Source organism: Jaculus jaculus, chromosome 15 (genome assembly GCF_020740685.1).
Source record: "Jaculus jaculus isolate mJacJac1 chromosome 15, mJacJac1.mat.Y.cur, whole genome shotgun sequence".
NCBI lineage: Eukaryota > Metazoa > Chordata > Mammalia > Rodentia > Dipodidae > Jaculus > Jaculus jaculus.
The window spans coordinates 34,137,370-34,156,694 of record NC_059116.1 but is presented as its reverse complement, the minus strand read 5'-3'; the positions used below and the strand labels follow the sequence as shown (position 1 = coordinate 34,156,694).

At 51.9% G+C, this 19,325-nt stretch overlaps 1 protein-coding gene across 3 annotated transcripts; it reads left to right on the top strand.

Annotated features, from left to right (window-relative positions):
• Positions 1-3,819: 3,819 nt before the first annotated feature.
• Mbd3 (methyl-CpG binding domain protein 3) lies at positions 3,820-10,657 on the top strand. Of its 3 annotated transcripts, none has more exons than XM_045135065.1 (7): positions 3,820-3,963; positions 7,779-7,938; positions 8,153-8,290; positions 8,426-8,516; positions 8,692-8,869; positions 9,944-10,147; positions 10,264-10,657. In XM_045135065.1, the coding sequence occupies exons 1-6, from the start codon at positions 3,950-3,952 to the stop codon at positions 10,140-10,142; spliced, it is 780 nt and encodes a 259-aa protein (XP_044991000.1). In that variant the 5' UTR covers positions 3,820-3,949; the 3' UTR covers positions 10,143-10,147; positions 10,264-10,657. The 3 variants fall into 3 exon arrangements, with proteins under 3 accessions (XP_044991000.1, XP_004654946.1, XP_044990998.1); XM_004654889.3 differs by having other exon boundaries at positions 3,840-4,059; XM_045135063.1 differs by lacking the exon at positions 3,820-3,963 and adding an exon at positions 4,945-4,967.
• Positions 10,658-19,325: the final 8,668 nt, after the last annotated feature.

The window sequence follows — 19,325 nt, the reverse complement described above, 5'->3', positions numbered from 1 at the left end:
TACCATGGGATATTTTTTTATAATCATGGAAGTTGTTAATAAAAATTTGAAATAAAAGAGAGAGAGAGAGAAGAAAAAACAAAACACTATAGTGGTGCAGCCTGTCATCCTGAATACTCAAGAGGCTGGACCAGGAGGATCATGAGATCAGGGCCAGCCTGCACTACACAGTGAGACCCTGTTTCCAAGTAAAAAGGAAGCAGGGCTGGGCACCATGCTCAGTGGTAAGTATTCGGCTAGAATGAGCAAGTCCTGGACTTCATCCCCCTACTCCTGCCCCTAATACAAATCAGGCTTGTCAACTCTCACACTCAGCACTTAGGTGTGATCACAGGGAGATTGAAGCCAGCCTGGATTATATTATAGTATTATCCTGTTGCAAACAAAAGGAGAAATTTTACCTTTGTTTTTTGAGATAGTGTTTCACCCTAACCCAGGTTGGCCTGGAACTCACAACAACTCTACCTCAGTCTCTTAATCCAGGCTAGCCTTGAACAACTGTCTCCACCTCCTCATGACTGACAAGTGTGCACCACACTCAGCCCAGACTCCAGATCCAGATGTTGAGGGATGAAAAGTAGTGGGTGATTGAGGTGAAGCTCTGGAGTAGAGCACTTTGCAGGCATGCATAAGGACCTGGATGTTATTCCCAGAAATTTTGCAAAAATTCAGGCTGGCTGAGGAGCTGGCTCAATGGGTAAAGTACTTGCCACACAGGTGGTAGGACTTGAATTCGGATCCCCACTCTCCATGGAATTCTGGATGGAAACATTGGTGTCTACAACCCAAGTGCTAAGGAGCAGTGGTGGGATTCATTAGAATAAACTGGCTAGCCAGACTGGCTGAATCAGTGAACTCCAGCTTTGAATGAGAGACCCTGCCTCAGTGAATAAAGGTCAGAGTGCACCCCTGCACAACCACACCCACACACAGTTTTTAGGGCTGGAGAGATGGCTTAGCACTTAAGTTGCTTGCCAGAGAAGCCTAAAGATCCATATTTGATTCACCAGGTCCCACATAAACCAGAGACACAAGGTGATGCAAGCACACAAGATGACACATACTCACAAGGTGGTACGGGCATCTGGAGTTCCATTGCAGTGGCTGGAGGCCCTGGTGTGCCAATTCATATTCTCTCTCATTAAAAGAAAAAAAGTTTTAAAGCCGAGTGTGGTGGTGATGCCTTTAATCCCAGCACTCAAGAGTCAGAGGTAAGAGGACTGCCCCAAGTTTGAGGCTACCCTGCAACTACATAGTGAATTCCAGGTCAGCCTGGGCTACAGTGAGGCTCTACCTCAAAAACCAAACAAAAAAAAGATTTTAAAATGTGTTGGGAGCCGGGCGTGGTGGCGCACGTCTTTAATCCCAGCACTCGGGAGGCAGAGGTAGGAGGATCACCGTGAGTTCGAGGCCACCCTGAGACTACATAGTTAATTCCAGGTCAGCCTGGACCAGGGTGAGACCCTACCTCGAAAAACCAAAAAAAAAAAAATGTGTTGGGGAGGAGGGCTGGAGAGGTGGCTTAGCCTTTAAAGTGCTTGCCTGAGAAGCCTAAGTCCTCAGGTTTGATTCCCCAGTACCCACATAAGCCAGATGCACGAGGTAGCGCATGTGTCTGGAGTTCATTTGCAGCAGCTGAAGGCAGTAGCATGCCCATTTTCTGTATCTTCCTCTTTCTAATATTTTTTTAAAAAAGATGTGGGGAGGGGTGCTAGAGAGATGGCTCAGTGTTGAAAGTGTTTGGCTGCAAAGCCAAAAGGACCCTGGTTTGATTCCCCAATGCTCATATAAATCCAGATTCAGAAGGTGGGTGTGTGCATCTGAAGTTTGTTTGCAGTGGCTAGATGGCCTGATGCACCCATTCTCTTTTTAATACCTTTCTCTTAAAAAATAAATAAGGGCTGGAGAGATGGCTTAGCGGTTGAGTCTGCCTGTGAAGCCTAAGGACCCCGGTTCGAGGCTTGATTCCCCAGGACCCACGTTAGCCAGATGCACAAGGGGGCACATACATCTGGAATTCGTCTGCAGTGGCTGGAAGCCCTGGTGTGCCCATTCTCTCTCTCTCTCTCCCTCTCTCCCTTCCTCCCTCTCTCCCTCCCTCCCTCCCTCTCTCTCTCTCTCTCTGTCTCTCTCTCTTTCTCTCTCTCTCTCTGCCTTTGTCTGTCGCTCTCAAATAAATAAATAAAAATAAACCAAAAAATAAAAACTGGGCATGGTGGTGCATGCCTTTAATTCCAGCATAGGGAGGCAGAGGTGGGAGGATTGCCATGAGTTTGAGGCCACCCTGAGATATAGTGAATTCCAGGTCAGCCTGGGCTAGAGTGAGACACTACCTTGAAAAAATAAAAAAATCAAAAAGTGTTGGGTGGAGAGACTGGGAAGACAACTCCAAAAGTAGTGTTTACTGTGCAAGCAGGTAGGCTGAAGGTCTGAACCTATTTAAAAATGTCAAGCCAAGGCTAAGAGATGGTTTGGTGGTTAAGGTGCTGGCTTGCAAAGCCTGATAGGCCAAATTCAACTCCCCAGTACCCAAGTAAAGCCAGATGCTCAAAGTGGTATATGCATCTGAAGGTTATTTGCAGTGACAGGAAGCCCTAATGTGCTCATATTCTCTCAAATAACTAAAAATATTTTAAAATGTTAAACCAGCCAGGTGTAGTGGCACATGCCTTTAATCCCAGCACTTGGAAGGCCCAGGTAAGGAGAGCGCCATGAGTTTGAGGCCACCATGAGACTACATGGTGAATTTCAGGCCAGCCTGGAATTCCTTCCTGGATGGGGAAGAGTCATACTTGGCCAGGTATGGTGTCACACACCTTTAATCCCAGCACTTGGAAGGCCTAGGTAGGAGGATGGCTGTGAGTCTGAAGCCAGCCTGGGACTACAGAGTAAACTCCTGATCAGCCTGGGCTACAGTGAGATCCTACCTTGAAATACCAAAATAAATAAAAGTCAAACCTAGTTCAATGAAACCCAGTCTCAGGGGGCAGAGCTTCTCTCCTGACCACAGCTAAGGTCCTCTGCCCTCCACATGCACAGAACTCTGCGTGCACACACAGCTGGTACTCCAGAGGCCGAGACTCCTGTCCACACCTGGTCCTGAAATGACAAGCGTGTACCGCACCTGGTTCTTGTGCTGGGGTTCAAACCCAGGGTTGCTAGGCAAGCGCTCTAGCGAGCCCCAGCATTTCTGCAGAAAACAGTGAGGAGTGCGTCTCGGTGTGCTGCATTTGGACGCACGTGTAGTGCCAGCTGCAAGTTTGAAGCTATCCTTGGGTACACAGTGACCTGAGCGCCAGACAGGACTCTCCCAGAGAACCCGAACAACCGAACACCAGACGCCAGCGCTGCACAGAACCCGCCCCCTCCTGGCCAGCCAGCTCCGCTGGGTGAGCCCACAGTAGTCCCGCCCCCTTCTTTCTCTGACTGGCCTCCGCGGACGACTCCGCCCTCTGAGTGGCCTATCGGTGACCAGGCTCCGCCCTGTCGGCGCTCTCATTTGCCTCTGCGGGAGGCTGTGGCTTTAGAGCCCGCCCCTCCTCTCCGATTGGCCGGTTCCTGGAGGAGCGGGCGGATTGAGGCCCGGTCCACTCCGAACTCCCGTAGAACTGATCCGCGGAGCGCAGCCCCAGGTGCGCGTGCGCAGGTTCAGCTACCCACGGGGCGGTGCTTCTCGCCGCGCGTGCGCAGACGGGCCCGCGGACGGGTGGGCGGAGCGGCCCCCCGAGCGGGGGCTGGGAGCCCGGGGAGGGGGCCGAGAGGGAGGCAAAGCCGGCGCGCGCCCGGCTGGGGCGGAGGGCGGCGGCCCACGGGTCGGAACAGCCGCGTCAAGTGGCGGCGACGGCGCTGGCGAAGGTAGCTTGAGACGGCGGCGGCATCGAGCCCGGGGGTCGCGGAGGCGACAGCGGTGACGACGAGCCCGGAGGCGGGCGGAGGAACCCGGGTCGCGATGGAGCGGAAGAGGTGGGAGTGCCCGGCGCTCCCGCAGGGCTGGGAGAGGGAAGAAGTGCCCAGAAGGTCGGGGCTGTCGGCCGGCCACAGGGATGTCTTTTACTATAGGTGAATGAGCGCGCCGGCCGCGCAGGGCCTCAACGGGCGCCTCCCAGCGGCCTCCGCGGCGGCCTGGACGCCCCTGCTGCAGGGCCACGGGCCTGTGCCGTACGGCGTGCGTGAGAGCGTGCGTCTACGTGCATGCTCACCCACCCGGCGCGTGGCGGGCCACTGCGCACGCTCCACGCCGGGCATGCTGCCCAGTGCGCAGGCGCCGCCTTCGAAGGCTCAGCGCGCGTGCGCCATCCCGCCTCGGCATCGTGGCTCTCCGCTACCTGCTCGGGGCTCATTGTCCTGCAGCCTCGGCTCCCACGTGCACTGCGCCAGGGGCGTCTGGCTGCAGCCCGACGCAGCTGGGAGGCCGGGGTGGGGGCTGGGCTATTCTTGGAGGCTGAGGAGCGTATTCTTGCGTCGGGGTTGCAGGGAGGTCGGGTCCCCCGAGCAATTCAGTCCTGTGTATCAGGCCTGGCTCAGTTTGTAGCTGTTGCCTTTAAAAGACGACCACCACTTGTGCGGTGTGTGTCAAGGCAGCTACTCCAGGGGTCGTGCGTCCCACACTGTAGCCTTTGCCACACAGACGGTGGTTTTAGAGGGGTGTCCTATCCCCCAACATTTGAAAGAGGTCCTGCTCTTGGCTTGACCCCCATATTCCGAACAGTGACATGACCCCGTTTACTGCACAGGCAGCTTGCACCTGCTACCTCCCTCCAGAAAGGTGTTTGTATTTTGTTTTGGGGTGCAGCCAATCCAACCGCATGCCAGGCGAATGTCAAGACTGAGCTGTGTGCTATGGGTACATTTGATTTGGAGCCTGCTTTCATCCTTACGCTGCAGAAGAGGTGTCTGCCTCCTACCTGGTGCCAGTGGGAAGCAGGGGTGCAGCCTAGAGAGGAGACTGTACCCCACCAGATGGAGCGGTGGGTGCCCTGGAGAAAGTACAGGGGCTGCAGAGAGAGGCTGGACTGCTGTTATTTGGGAGGTTATGTAGGAGAGGTGTTGGCCTGTCTCCTAGAGTTACCTGTTACCTCCCCTGAATTGCTGAGTTTCTTTGAAGCCCACTGTCTTGGGGTTCCTTCTCCCTGTTGTGAGGAGGCCTGAGGCCAGGTCCCTTGCGCCCTCTACTTCAGGCTGCCCTAAGGCACCAAGCTGCGTACCTGGTGTGAGGGAGTAGGCCAGGGTGGTCTTGTCCTCAGAGCCCCAGCTTTGGGTCCTTCTCAGAAACACACAGCCTTTCAGCAGGGAAAGTTCTTAATAGGTTGGGGCAGCAGGGTGTGGTGCTGCACGCCTTTAATCCCAGCACTAGAGAGGCAAAGGTAGGAGGATCGTGTGAGTTTGAGGCCACCCTGAGACTACATAGTGAATTCTAGGTCAGCCTGGACTAGAGAGAGACCCTACCTCGGGGTGGGGGGGGAGGTTGGGGCAGTTCCGTGTCAGGAAGTGTTCCTGGACCAGTCCCTGGAGCCTGTCCTATCTCAGACATTACTTCGCTGCCCCTGGGGGCTGTATTCTGCCTGGATACATACAAGCTCAGGCTTTGCCACCACCACTGTTATGTGGCTTAGCTAAACATTAACTTTTTACTCAATAAAATGTTGAGGACATACATCTATGTTTATACGGATTTATTTATTTGCAAACAGAGATACAGAGAGAATGGGCACCCCAGGGCCTCTACTCACTGCAAAAGAACTCCAAATGCATGTACCACTTTGTGCATCTGGCTTTACATGGGCACTGGGGAATCAAACTGGGTTCATTAGGCTTTGCAGGCAAGCACCTCAACTGCTAAGCCATCTCTCCAGTCCAGTATTTATTTTGTTTTGAAACAAGGTCTTGCCTTGTAGCTAAAGTTGGCCATCCTCCAGCCTCAGCATGAGATGGATGAGAGGCCTGTATCACCATGCCAGTGATTTTTTTTTTTAAATATAGCTTTGTTGAAATGAATCAAATGCAATAACCATTCACCCACTGCATGTTGCCAGATCAGTGGGCCTGCCAGGCTTCCTTTAAAGTTTTACCACTCAGAATGAAACCCGGGGATGGGGTTGTGGCTCTGAAGGTAGAGTGCCTGCCTAGCTCAGGTCCTTGGGTTCAATCCCCAACACCTCATAAACCCAGACTGGTGGTGCATACCTGTTATGCCAACACTGGGAAGGTGAAGGCAGAAAGATCAGGAGTTCATGGTCATCCTTGGCTACATAGCGAGTTCAGGGCCAGCCTGGGACACAAGAGACATTGTCTGAAAAAGGAAATGGTATTTCCTGGTCTTTTTTTACTTCTCTGCCCCATGCCCCCTCCCTGAACCCCCAAGCAGCTACCTTCAGAGTCCCTGTTAGCTATGTTAGCAGTGGAGAGAAGAGGTTAGCAGCTGCTGGAGTCCTTATGGCTGTTTTTGGAGCCTGGGGCAGCATGGGGTGGGGGTTTCCTCCTGCATCTTTGGGCCTGTGGGCTACTCTGACCCAAGCTCCGGCCTCTTAAAACCACTCAAGTCACCCAGGCACTCAGCCGCATCTCATTTACCCAGGAGAGCAAGACAACACCAGAGACTGAGGACCAGGCACCTGTTGTTTCCTGTGTTGGATGGAGCCCAGGCCCTGGCATAATTTACTAAACACTCACCATGCCCCAGCCCAGACTGACCTGGAATTTACTCTATCTCAGGCTGGCCTTGAACCCACAGGACATCCTCCTATTCCTGCCTCTACCTCCCTAGTACAGGGATTAAAGGTGTGCCGCCACCACACCTTTACTTATCAAGTTTATTATCACTATTTCTCAGGACTTGATTGAGGTAATTGCACACACCCATCTTGAGTCTGTTTTTGTTTTTTGGAGCCAAGGTGTCAGCCTAGCTCAGGCTGGCCTCCTGGAATTCACTCTAATCCTGGCCATGTTTATAGTCATTCTCCACTTCATCCTCCCAAGTCTGGGAATAAAGATGTCAAGGGCTACCACGCTGGCTTGCACCTGGTTGTTGTGTATTCACAAGGCTATGCAACTGTTACCATTGATCCAAAAACATTTCCATTCCCTTCCCTCAAAATCCTCTCCCATCCAGTCACTTCCATATCTTTCCTGATCCCCTTCCCCAAGCCCACTTCCGTCCCTGGAGTCACCTGTTCTGGACATTTCCTGTCGGGTTCCAGGGTTGTGTGCTCTTTTGTGCCTGGTTCTCCCTGAACCAGTCCTCGAGGAGGTCCTCGAGGTCCCTGCTTGCTGTGCCGTGTCCGAGTCCTGCTCCTGTTTCTCATTAAGTAGTATTCCAGTGTGTGAGAGGCACACACTTTGTCCATCCCTGTCCACTCAGGCCAGCCCCAGTTTTTGGCTCCTGGAGTCTTGCTGCTATAACTGATAGAAGCTCCAGGGTAGAAGTGTCTCCACTGGGCCCAGATAGTTAGATGCCCAGGAATGGAGCTGCAGGACCTAGGGAGTTCTTTCAAGGCAGCCCTGTAAGTGGGCAGGGGTCGTGTGTTTACACACCGAGTAACCAGGCAGTGGGGGCACATTAGAATGGGGAGTTCAAGGCCAGCCTTGCTCCACGTGAGTGTTCTTGGAGAGCAAGCACAGGGTGCCAGGCAGCTGAGCCCACGAGGACCTCAGCCACCACTAGGGACCTGACTCCTTCACCACCTTGCTGCCTTTGTGGGCCTGAAGCTGCCGGGGAGGCATGAGGGGTGTCTGGGACTCCCCTGGGTCCCGCCCGCCTGCCGACCCACCTCTGTCCGCAGCCCCAGCGGGAAGAAGTTCCGCAGCAAGCCACAGCTCGCGCGCTACCTGGGCGGCTCCATGGACCTCAGCACGTTCGACTTCCGCACGGGCAAGATGCTGATGAACAAGATGAATAAGAGCCGCCAGCGAGTACGCTACGACTCCTCCAACCAGGTCAAGGTGAGGCTGTGACGTCAGGGGGCGGGACCCGCCCAGGTGCTCCCACCACCATCCAGGCTGCAGACTCATGGCACGCACGGGGTCCTGGTGGTCCTCAGAGCTCGGTCTCTGCCAGCCCATGCTTCCACCCTCTGTGCTGGCCCCGGCCGTACCCGGCCCAGGGTGGACCCCGACTCCTACTGGGGCCGCCCGCTGCAGCGTCTTGTCCCGGCAGGGCAAGCCCGACCTGAACACCGCGCTGCCCGTGCGGCAGACCGCGTCCATCTTCAAGCAGCCAGTGACCAAGATCACCAACCACCCCAGCAACAAGGTCAAGAGTGACCCGCAGAAGGCGGTGGACCAGCCGCGGCAGGTGAGCTTTCCTCCCCCTCTCTGGAGTCCTCGCTTTGCCTTTTGAAAGGGTACTAGTGGTGGAATACTTGCTTAGCATGTCCGCACCCCCAGGCAAGCTGGGTGGGTGATGCAGTCCTGCTCCCCCTCCCCCCAGCTGTTCTGGGAGAAGAAGCTGAGCGGCCTGAGCGCCTTCGATATAGCTGAGGAGCTGGTCAGAACCATGGACCTGCCCAAGGGCCTGCAGGGTGAGCCCCAGGGGAGCCCTTCCCTTGCCTTGGGAGGGGGAGGGGCTTTGCCTGTGGGGAGGACCCTTAATTGGCCTTTTGTCCTGGGGAAATGACTTGCTAGGGGCTAGGGTGGGTCCAGAGCCCCAGGCTGCTCTCTGCCTGTGACCTACCCCTGCTGTCCTTGCCCTGGCAGGGGTGGGTCCTGGCTGTACAGATGAGACGCTGCTCTCTGCCATCGCCAGCGCCCTCCATACCAGCACGTTACCTATCACGGGGCAGCTGTCGGCCGCCGTGGAGAAGAACCCAGGTGTATGGCTGAACACCACACAGCCCCTGTGCAAGGCCTTCATGGTGACTGACGAGGACATCAGGTAGCTGGTGACCCTGTATCCCAGGGCCTGCTGGGGCCATGCATGGGTCTTCATGGTGTGGAAGCAGAATAGCCATGGCAGGGTCAGGTCAGGTCAGGCCTGTGCTCCCATGAATGAGCACAGCCATGGCTGGCAGTGTGCTGAGAGGTGATGGATTGACAGCCTTCAGGAGGGATCTGGGGTGTGGTAGCCTGGGAGGAAAATGACTTGGACTCTGCAAGTGCCTGAGGTGCTTCTGTCAGGGCAGAGGGGCTCCAGGTCCATCCAGAAGTACAGAGGTGCTGGGTCCAGAGGGTTGTAGCCATCCTGCCTCTGCTCTGGTGAGGCCCTGGCCGTTGAGCAAAGTGAAGAGGCAGAACTAATGTCACCCATACTCTTGGACATGGGCCCTAGTCTGGGCTTTGGGTCAGCTTGGGCTGAAAGACATAAAACTGAAAGAGAAAGGGAGGGAGAGAATCAGCCAGGAGACTCATACCCATGGAAGTGTGGGAGAGAGCCAGCCAGTAGAGCTCACCGTGGGAAAGGCTGCCTAGAACTTCGTAGAAGGGATGAGCCCTGAAGGGTGAGAAGGAACAGTGGATCTGCTGATATTCGGTTAGAGTACAGCTGTAGGTGCATCACAGACAGTGGGAGCTGTTGGGCAAGTGACACTGGAGAGGGTGTGTTTCCGGCAGTCTGGAGACACATGGGCCAGACACTGTTGAAGGCAGCATGGTGGGACCCAGGGACACTGCTTAGACCCACAAAAGGACAGTGACCGAAGCTTGTACGGCTGTGGTAGCATCACTGGGAGGTGGTGTGATGACAGGCAAAGGGGGACAAATGCCCACAGGTCAAGTGCAGGAGCCTGGGTGCACAGCCTAGGAGCTACAAGCACACTGGGGCACAGTGCTGGCCGACATTCAAGGAAGCAGTGCCCCGGGCTGTGGTGTGTGGTGGAGGAGGGCCTCTGGGGTACCATGAGCCAATCTGTGTAGGTTCCTTGGACCAAGGTGGCCAGCTGTCTGTTCACATGCCTGGCTCCTGGTCCCTGTCCCCCAAGCCGACAGACGCTGACAGCCTTTGTGTCCTCAGGAAGCAGGAGGAGCTGGTGCAGCAGGTCCGCAAGAGGCTAGAGGAGGCCCTAATGGCAGACATGCTGGCCCACGTGGAGGAGCTGGCCCGTGATGGGGAGGCACCCCTGGACAAGGCCTGCGTAGACGAGGAAGAGGAGGATGACGACGAAGATGATGATGATGAGCCTGAGCCAGACCCAGAGCTGGAGCGTGTCTAACACAGGTGCCACAGGGCAGGGGTGGGTCATGGAGATGCCACCCTTTACCTGGTATGCAGCAGTGGCCAGGATGAAAGCACCTGAATGAGTTGCTGATGGCATCCCCTGCCATCCTTTCCAGACATCCTGCCCAGCACTGAACACCTGTCTCGCATGGCTCTGCAACATGGCTAGTGTGGGCCCTGCTGGGAGCCAGGCCTCCAGCCCCCTTCCTGGCCTGGCCTGAAGGCACCTCATGAATCAATTGGACTACACAGCCTCTCTGGGCCTGGACTCTGGACCTGCTGGCCCTGCCTGCCTGCCAGGAGGCCCCTTGAAGAGAACTCAGGGTCACTAGGCCCAGAAGAGGCCCTGCTCAAAGCCAGAGCAGAAGGTTTGTCAGAAGCTGGAGGAAGGTTCCTGAAGCCTATCTGGCCACCTTGCCCCGTGTGGCGCCAGCTCTGTCCTGGCTATCATCTAGATGGCCCCTCCCCTGGGCCGCCCAATCAGTCTCCTTCAATAAATGAGTCATAGGAGCGCTAGGCCTCAGCTGTGTGAGCACTCACTCTGGGGTGCCTCACCTCTGCATCAGTTTCCCCATGTGGCAGGCGCAAAGACACCCAACTTTGGGGAGCAGCCGGTACTTCGTCTGGCTGGCAGCCTCAACACCAGCACAGCTGTGGTCTCCAAGCCACTCAGGCTCCTTGTGTCCCTGCAGTAGCAGCCTGGGGGATCAGGGTGCTGCAAGGGAGCTCCTTAGCCCCTTTCCCCATGTATTAGTCCGGGTTCTCTAGAGAAACAGAACCAATAGAATGAATTGTATTAAAAGGGAATTTATTGCATTTGCTTACAGCAGTCCAACAATACAAGTTTGTAGGCCTTACAGTCAAGGAACCCGATAGCTGTTCAGTCTGTAAGGCTGGATTTTGCAGCACTCCCAGTGGAGCACTGAAGGCCTATAGTCTGCTGGTCTTCAGTCTCAAACTGCAGGGGTGGGAGGAGGAGATCCTTTTTCCCCCAGCTTCCTTAGATAATGTCCCACCCTCCCCAAGAGGAGCCACATGCTCTGGGGGGAGGGTTCACCCTGGGAGGTAGATTCCTCTAGTTAATCCTCCTTGGAAGCAATGGCTAATGTGGATTCTTAAACAGATCAAGTTGACACAAAACTGTCACACCCAGCACCCATCTTGAGCAGATATAGGCCAGTGTCCCCTTCAGGTCCTCATAGGCCTTGTACCCTCAGAGCGTCTAAACCAGGGATGTGTTCTCCGATGGCCAGTGGTGATGTCCCTGTTGCCTTTTGCTTGGTGGCTATGGTTCCAGGGCTGATGAAGAAGTTCTTGTTTATGCCAGTCCTTTCTCTGAGTTGACCTATTGGCACAGCTCCAGGGTCCCCTCTGACTGGTCGTTGGCCACACTGACCATGGTGACCTTTAGCTGGGTAGAGTGAGGGCACCTCAGAACCACACTGTCTAAGGACCCAGAGCTGCTAGTACCTGAAGGATGGAACCTCTGTTCCCAGGGCCGTAAGATACCCAGTAGGGAGAGAGGAGGAAGGTGAGGGCCCTGCTTCCCTAGAGCCTGAGTGGTGGGCAGGAGGGGTGTCTGGTCCTTAGGAAATGAAGCCCTGGGGTGGGGAGCCTGAGGTGCCACTCTCACACACCTCATCTGCCCCATGAGCTCAACAACTGCCCCCTAACTGGCTTCGCTTCCCCTTAGCACCTGCAGACCCATCCCTCCCCTCTATAGCCCAGCTTAGGGTTTCCAATTGGACGCCTTTGCTTCCCAGCCCATGTGGAACCTCAACTCTGCCTCTGTCAAGGCCTTGACCCTGGGATCTCAGGGTATCTGGCTTTCACACAGGTCTTGGTCCCACTTTTGTGACTTCCCATGGGGTCTTCTGCTGAGCTGATCCCTGAATTCCTCTCTCCCTAAGTGCCTTGGTACCTGACAAGCCAGGTGACTCCAGTGTTGGTGGCATCTTATAGCTGAAAATGAGTTCTGGGGATGGGTACAGAGTACGTAAAGCAAAAGGCCCTCTCAGACTCTCAGTATGAGGCCAAGGGACACTGAACCCCTGCATCCCAGCCACCACCTGCCCAACTGATATCCCTTGCAGCCTTGCCCCTGAAAACAAAATGTAAGGATCCAGGTGTGGGACCATCTGCATACCATCCTCTGATCAGTGTCCTCAAACTTCTGCACCAGGTTCCTAGCTACCAGGGACTCCTGAGGCTTGCAGACAGACCATCACTGAGCAAGGGCATTGGTGGCATCCTACCTCCCCTGGACTTGATACCAAAATCCGCCCAGGAGGCTGAGCATACCTCAACTGGGTGATGTGGGGTTGGAGAGAGGCCACAGAGACTTGGCTGTGGGTGAGGATGGAGTCTCTGCTTCCTGCTCATGAGTCTCTGGTGACATGGGATCAGGGTATCTGCTACAAGGAACATCCCACCCCCGCCACCAAATGTTCCTCTGCCGCTCTCCCACCTGGTGCATCTGTTTGGACACTCGCACCCACCCTGCTCCGCCCCTCCTCAGTGTGCCAGTGAGAGGGGTGCGGACAGGACATCCGTTAGTGCCATGGGGAAGGAGGAGCACCCCACAAGGACTTGTAAAACTAGGATCCGAGGGAGGAAAGGTTCTAACATCCACCGAGGGGTCGGTGGGTGGCAGCCATCGTGAGCCGGCTACTTGCCGGAACAGTGCTCAGCCATGAACATGAGTGGAGCTGTGACACACCTCAGTGTGGCAGGACCTTGAGGACACTGCTCGGTGAGAACCAGACACAAAAGGCCACAGTGTGGCTCTTCATGACAGCAAATGTCCAGAATAGAACCCAGGAACTGGGGAGAGGATAGGGTGACTACCCTGAAACAAACGATGAGGCTGTGGACAAGTCTTCCTCTGGGACTGATGGAATGTTCTAGAGCTAGATAGAGGTGGCTCCTTTTTACACTCTGGTGCTTGGGATGGAAGCCAGGGTCTTGTGCATGTAGACAGGCGCTATCTGAGTTCACCCAGTTAGTGGCCAGTGCTATTTCTATCTGAAGACATTTCCAAATGAATCCAAGCAGGCTAATTAAAGCTTACTGTTCTGTTGTTTGGTTGGTTGGTTTTAGTTTTTCGAGGTGGGGTTTCACTGTAGTCCAGGCTGACCTGGAATTCACTGTGTAGTCTCAGGGTGGCCTCAAACTCATAGCAATCCTCCTACCAGAGTGCTGGGATTAAAAGCGTGTGCCACCATGCCCATCTACCTTTTTTAAAAAAATAACTTTTTATTTATGAGAGAGAGAATGGGCACCCCAGGGCCTTCAGCCACTGCAAACAAACTCCCCCTTGTGCATCAAACTTATGTGGGTTCTGGAGAGTCGAACCGGGTACTTTGGCTTAGCAGGCAAACACCGCTAAGCCATCTCTCCAGTCCCTGGCTAGCTTTTTTTTGTTGTTGTTTTTTTGAGGTAGGGTCTCACTCTAGCCCAGGCTGACCTGGAATTCACTATGTAGTCTCAGGGTGGCCTCGAACTCATGGTGATCCTCCTATCTCTGCCTCCCGAGTGCTGGGATTAAAGGCGTGCACCACCATTCCCGGCAAGCTTTTTTTTTTTTTTTTTTTTTTAATAAATATTTATTTATTTGAGAATGAGAGAGGGAGAAAGAAAAAAGCAGAAAGAAAGAATGGGCACATTAGGGCTTCAAGCTGCTGCAAACAAACTCCAAACACATGTACCACCTTGTGCATCTGGTTTACATGGGTCCTGGGGAGTTGAACCTTGATCCTTTGGCTTTGCAGGCAAGCACCTTAACCGCTAAGCCATCTCTCTAGCCCTAAAGCTTACTTTTTTGGGGGTGCGGTTTCAAAGTAGGGTCTCACTCTAGCCCAGTCTGACCTGGAATACACTATGTAGCCTCAGGTTGGCTTTGAACTCAGTGATCCTCCTACCTCTGCCTCTCAAGTGCTGGGATTAAAGGCATGGGCCACCATGCCGGGTAAAAGCTTACTTTTTAAATTAAAGTAGGTTTGGAACATCCAGTCTGAGCCCCACAGGCTTCTTCACAATAACCAGTCCCATACCATCTCCCATCCACTGTCTCTCAGCCGCTTTTTCTCCTCCAGGTACTTCATACACATTCTACTAAACTTCCAACAGTGTGGTGGTGCCCTTGTAATCTCTGTCCCCAAGAGGCAGAGGAGGAGCAGGAGTTCAAGGTTACCCTCAGCAGTTCATGACCAGCCTGTGCTACATGAGATCCTATTTCACATAAAAAAGCACGCCTTTACTCCCAGCACTCCAAAGGCAGAGATAGGAGGATCCCCATAACTTTGAGGCCACCCTGAGACAACATAATGAATTCCAGGTCAACCTGGGCTAGAGTGAGTCCCTTACTTGGGGGGGGAGGGGATGAAAAAGGGATTAAAGGCATGTGCTTGTGGAAACACATGCCTTCAATCCCAGCACTTGGGAGGCAGAGATAGGAGGATCGCTGTGAGTTTAAAGCCACTCAGACTACATACTGAGTTCCAGGTCAGCCTGAGCTAGAGTGAGACCCAACCCCGAAAAACCAAAATAATAATAATAAGGTGGAGCCAGGCACGTGGTGCACGCCCGGGAGGATCACCTTGAGTTTAAGGACAGCCTGAGACTACATAGTGAATTCCAGGTCAGCCTGGAAGAACTACCTCAGAAAAAAAGAAAAGTGGGTATGGTGGTACATGCCTTTAATCCCAGAAGTAGGAGGATGCCATGAGTTTGAGGCCTTGATACTACATAGTGAATTCCAGGTCAGCCTGAACTAGAGTGAGACCCTACCTTGAAAAAAAAGAAAAGAAAGAAAAAAATAAGGTGGAAGGCTGGATGGATGGCTTAGCGGTAAATGAGTTTGCCTCCAAAGCCAAAGGACCCAGGTTTGATTCCTCCTAGGACCCACGTAAGCCAGATGCACAAGGGGACGCATGCGTCTGGAGTTTGTCTGCAGTGGCTGGAGGCCCTGGCAAACTCATTCTCTCCCTCTCTCTCTCCCTCTCTCTCTCTCTCTTTCTCTATCTTTATCTGCCTCTCTCACTCTCAAATAAATAAATAAAAACAAAAATTTTTTTTAAAATTTTATTGACAACTTCAATAATTGTAAACAATATCTCATGGTTATTCCCTCACTTCCCCCACTTTCCCCTCCATCATATCTCCTCCCCCACCCCTCCACTCTCAATCAGTCTCTCTTTTTTTTGGTTTTTCCAGGTAGGGTCTCACTCTAGCCCAGACTGACCTGGAAATCACTATGTAGTCTCAGGGTGGCCTCCAACTCACGGCAGTCCTCCCACCTCTGCCTCCCAAGTGCTGGGATTAAAGGCGTGCGCCACCACACCTGGCCAGTCTCTTGATGTCATGATCTTTTCTTTTTTTTTTTTTTTTCCAGGTAGAATCTCACTCTTGCCCAGGCTGACCTGAAAATTCACTATGTAGTCTCAGTGGCCTTGAACTCACGGCCATCCTCCTAACTCTACCTCCTGAGTGCTGGGATTAAAGGCATACACCACCATACCCAGGATAATCTTTTCTTTTTATTACAATGGTCTTGTGCAGATAGTGTCAAGCACTATGGGGTCATGGATATCCAGGCCATTTTGTGGCTGGAGGAGTATATTGTAAAGAGTCCTACTCTTCCTTTAGTTCTTACATTCTTTCCACCACCTCTTCCACAATGGACCCTGAGCCATGGAAGGTGTGATTGAGATATTTCCATGCTGAGCACTTCTCTGTCACTTCTGAGTCATCTCAAGGTCACTGCCATATGAAAAGAGAAGCTTCTCTAAACAAAAGTGAGAGTAGCATTAACATATGGGTATGAACATTAAGAGAAGTGCTTACTGGGTAGTTTGATAAGCATAGAGTATACATTTAGCCAGACAGGAGCAGATGTTACTCTCCTAGGGCTCATGACTATCCCTGTTGTAGGTTTTCAGTATCAGGGATGTATTCCCTCCCATGGAGCAGGCCTCCAGTCAAATTAGAGTGTGGTTGGTTTCTCCCATAACAGATGTGCCACTATTGCACCTATTGGCCCATTTGACCTGGCTGGCCAAATATAAGGCTTGCAGTGACCACTGTTGAGTATCTTCACTGGTAATTTCTCTCCCATTAAACTGCATGCAGCATGATTTTTTCCAGCTTTCTGTCAGCTGTTCTATATGGAGGAGGTTTTCAGCTCAGCTCCAGCAGGATTTCTCAGTGACCTTGCAGCCCAAGTAAGTGGAGTCTTCAGTAATAGGGTCTTACCATCTGCTCCTGGTGGCAAACCAAAGGCCTTGGTAATGGCCTGTAATGTTTTGGGGACATCAGTGACCTCCCTTCCCAACAACTCGCTGGAGGGTATTCCATCCCTAGTACTGAAAATTTTCTAGTAACAATCTATGGCACATTGTCCAAAAAAGTAGGTTTCCATATGACTTATTTATATCCTTGTAGATTTGGACTAGCCCTCCCTCCACCTTTCCTTTACTCAATCTTCCCCTGACCTCGCCTTTTTCACCGCCATCAATCTGTTCTACTTACATATATACAATACCATCCTATTAAGTACCCCATTTCTCCCTTTCTATTCCCTTTATATCTCCTTTTTAGTTTACTGGCCTCTGCTACTGAGTTTTCTTCCTACTCACACAGAAGTCCAATAATTTGTAGCTAGGATCCACATATGAGAGAGAACATGCAATGTTTAGCTTTCTGGGCCTGGTTTACCTCACTTAATATAATCCTTTCTGGATCCATACATTTTCCTGCAAATTTCATAACTTCATTTTTCTTTACCTCTGAGTAGAACTCCATTGTGTAAATGTACCACATCTTCATTATCCACTCATCAGTTGAGGGACATCTAGGCTGGTTCCATTTCCCAGCTATTATGAATAGAGCAGCAATAAACATGGTTAAGCAAGTATCTCTAAGGAAGTGAGATGAGTCCTTAGCATATATGCCTAGGAGTGGTATAACTGGGTCATATGGTAGATCTATATTTAGCTGTTTCAGGAACCTCCTCACTGATTTCCAGAATGGCTGAACCAGATTGCATTCCCACCAACAATGTAGAAGGGTTCCTCTCTTTCCACATCCTCGCCATCATTTGTCATTTGTTTTCATGATGGCAGCCAATCTGACAGGAGTGAGATGGAATCTCAACGTAGTTTTAATCTGCATTTGCCTGATGACTAGGGATGTAGAACATTTTTTTAGATGTTTGTATTCCATCTGTATTTCTTCTTTTGAAAATTCTCTATTTAGTTCCATAGCCCTTTTTTTTTAATTGGGTTGTTTGATTTCTTATTAATTAATTTTTGAGTTCTTTGTATATCCTAGATATTAATCCTCTGTCAGATGTATAGCTGGCAAATACATAAATAAAAATTTGGACTGGAGAGATGGCGTAGCGGTTAAGCGCTTGCCTGTGAAGCCTAAGGACCCCGGTTCGAGGCTCGGTTCCCCAGGTCCTACGTTAGCCAGATGCACAAGGGGGCGCACGCGTCTGGAGTTCGTTTGCAGAGGCTGGAAGCCCTGCCACGCCCATTCTCTCTCTCTCCCTCTACCTGTCTTTCTCTCTGTGTCTGTCGCTCTCAAATAAATAAATAAAATTTTAAAAAATATTTAAATAAATAAAAATTTTAAAAATAAGGTGGAAAGTGACGAAGATACATTAACAAATCTCTAGCTTCCACACACAGTCATGAACACATACATGGACAGCGCACACACATCACAGGACCAGTACTCAGACCTGGAGACATGTCTCCTCTCTACCTCTAGTCCACTTGACTTAAAACTGTATGACCCCCACAGCCACTCTTTCTAGAGCCCTCTGCCTACTCCCTGGTCATCCTCAGGCCCTGTCCTCACTCACTTCTGGGAAGAAACACAGATGTCCTGGCCATCATTCTCCCTAGGCATGTGTGGTGGTTTGATTCAGGTGTCCCCCATAAACTTAGGTGTTCTGAATGCTAGGTTCCCAGCTGATGGAGATTTGGGAATTAAGACCTCCTGGAGGGAGGGTATTGGTGGGGATGGGCTTATGGGTGTTATAGCCAGATTCCCCTTGCCAGTGTTTGGCATACTCCTGTTGCTATTGTCCACCTTATGTTGACCAGGGGGTAATGTCCACCCTCTGCTCATGCCATCGTTTTCCCCTGCCATCATGGAACTTCCCCTCCAGCCTGTAAGCCAAAATAAACCTTTTTTTTTCCCCACAAGCTGCTCTTGGTTGGGTGATTTCTACCAGCAATGCGAACCTGACTGCAACAGTAAAGTGGTACCGAGGAGTGGGGTTGCTGCTAGACACCTGACTGTGTGGCTTTGGCCTTTTGGAGCTGATTTTCAAGAAGAATGTGGAAGGATTTGAGACCTTGGCCTAAGTGATGCCTTGCAGTGCTGTAAGTACAGCTTGATAGCTTGATGGACTATGCTGGTCAGAGTTGAAAGACATGAATGCAGTAAGAGCTATGGACTGTGAGGTTTGGGTTATGAGGGTGAAAAAGGGCTTTGCTTGGACTGGGCTAGCAGTTTGTATGAAAAGCTTGCTGTTATGCCTGTGTCCTAAGAAGTTGTGCCGAGTTGGTTTGCATAGAAATGAACTGGCATGAGCAGAGTGATATGGCACAGAAAGAAAAATCTTTGGGTGAACTGCTGCCCATTCAGCTGCAATTGAAAGATTAAAATCTTTTAGATAGATTGGGCCAGCTGACCTGCACTGGGGCAACAGGAAGAATGTAGAAATCTTTTGAACTGGCTTGAGTGCTCAAGGAGTGTCCTGTTCTTCAAAGTCTGCTTTATTTCCCCCTGGATTAACAAATTGGTACTCTCCCTGGTATTGTGGAGTATAAGAAATGCAATAAAGAGAGGGTCATTGAGTTTGCAACACAGTCTTGTATTTGGGAAATGGCAATGGGCAGTGTGAAGCAGGTTTGCTGGATGACTGCAGGGAGACCCAATGGAGCTGTGAGAATAAACCATGGATTGCAGTGGAGACCCAGTGAAAACGCCAGGACCATGAGATGGCTGCTAAGGAAAGCTGCCAGTCCCGATGAAGTTTCCCAGGACAGTGAGTAGCCTAGCTGGAGGAGCAGAATTGGAACTTGTTGGAGATTGTTGCTGGTTAGAATTATCCAACTTGGAGATTTGTCATTGGCTAGAGTTGATGGACTTGGAGCTACAGAGT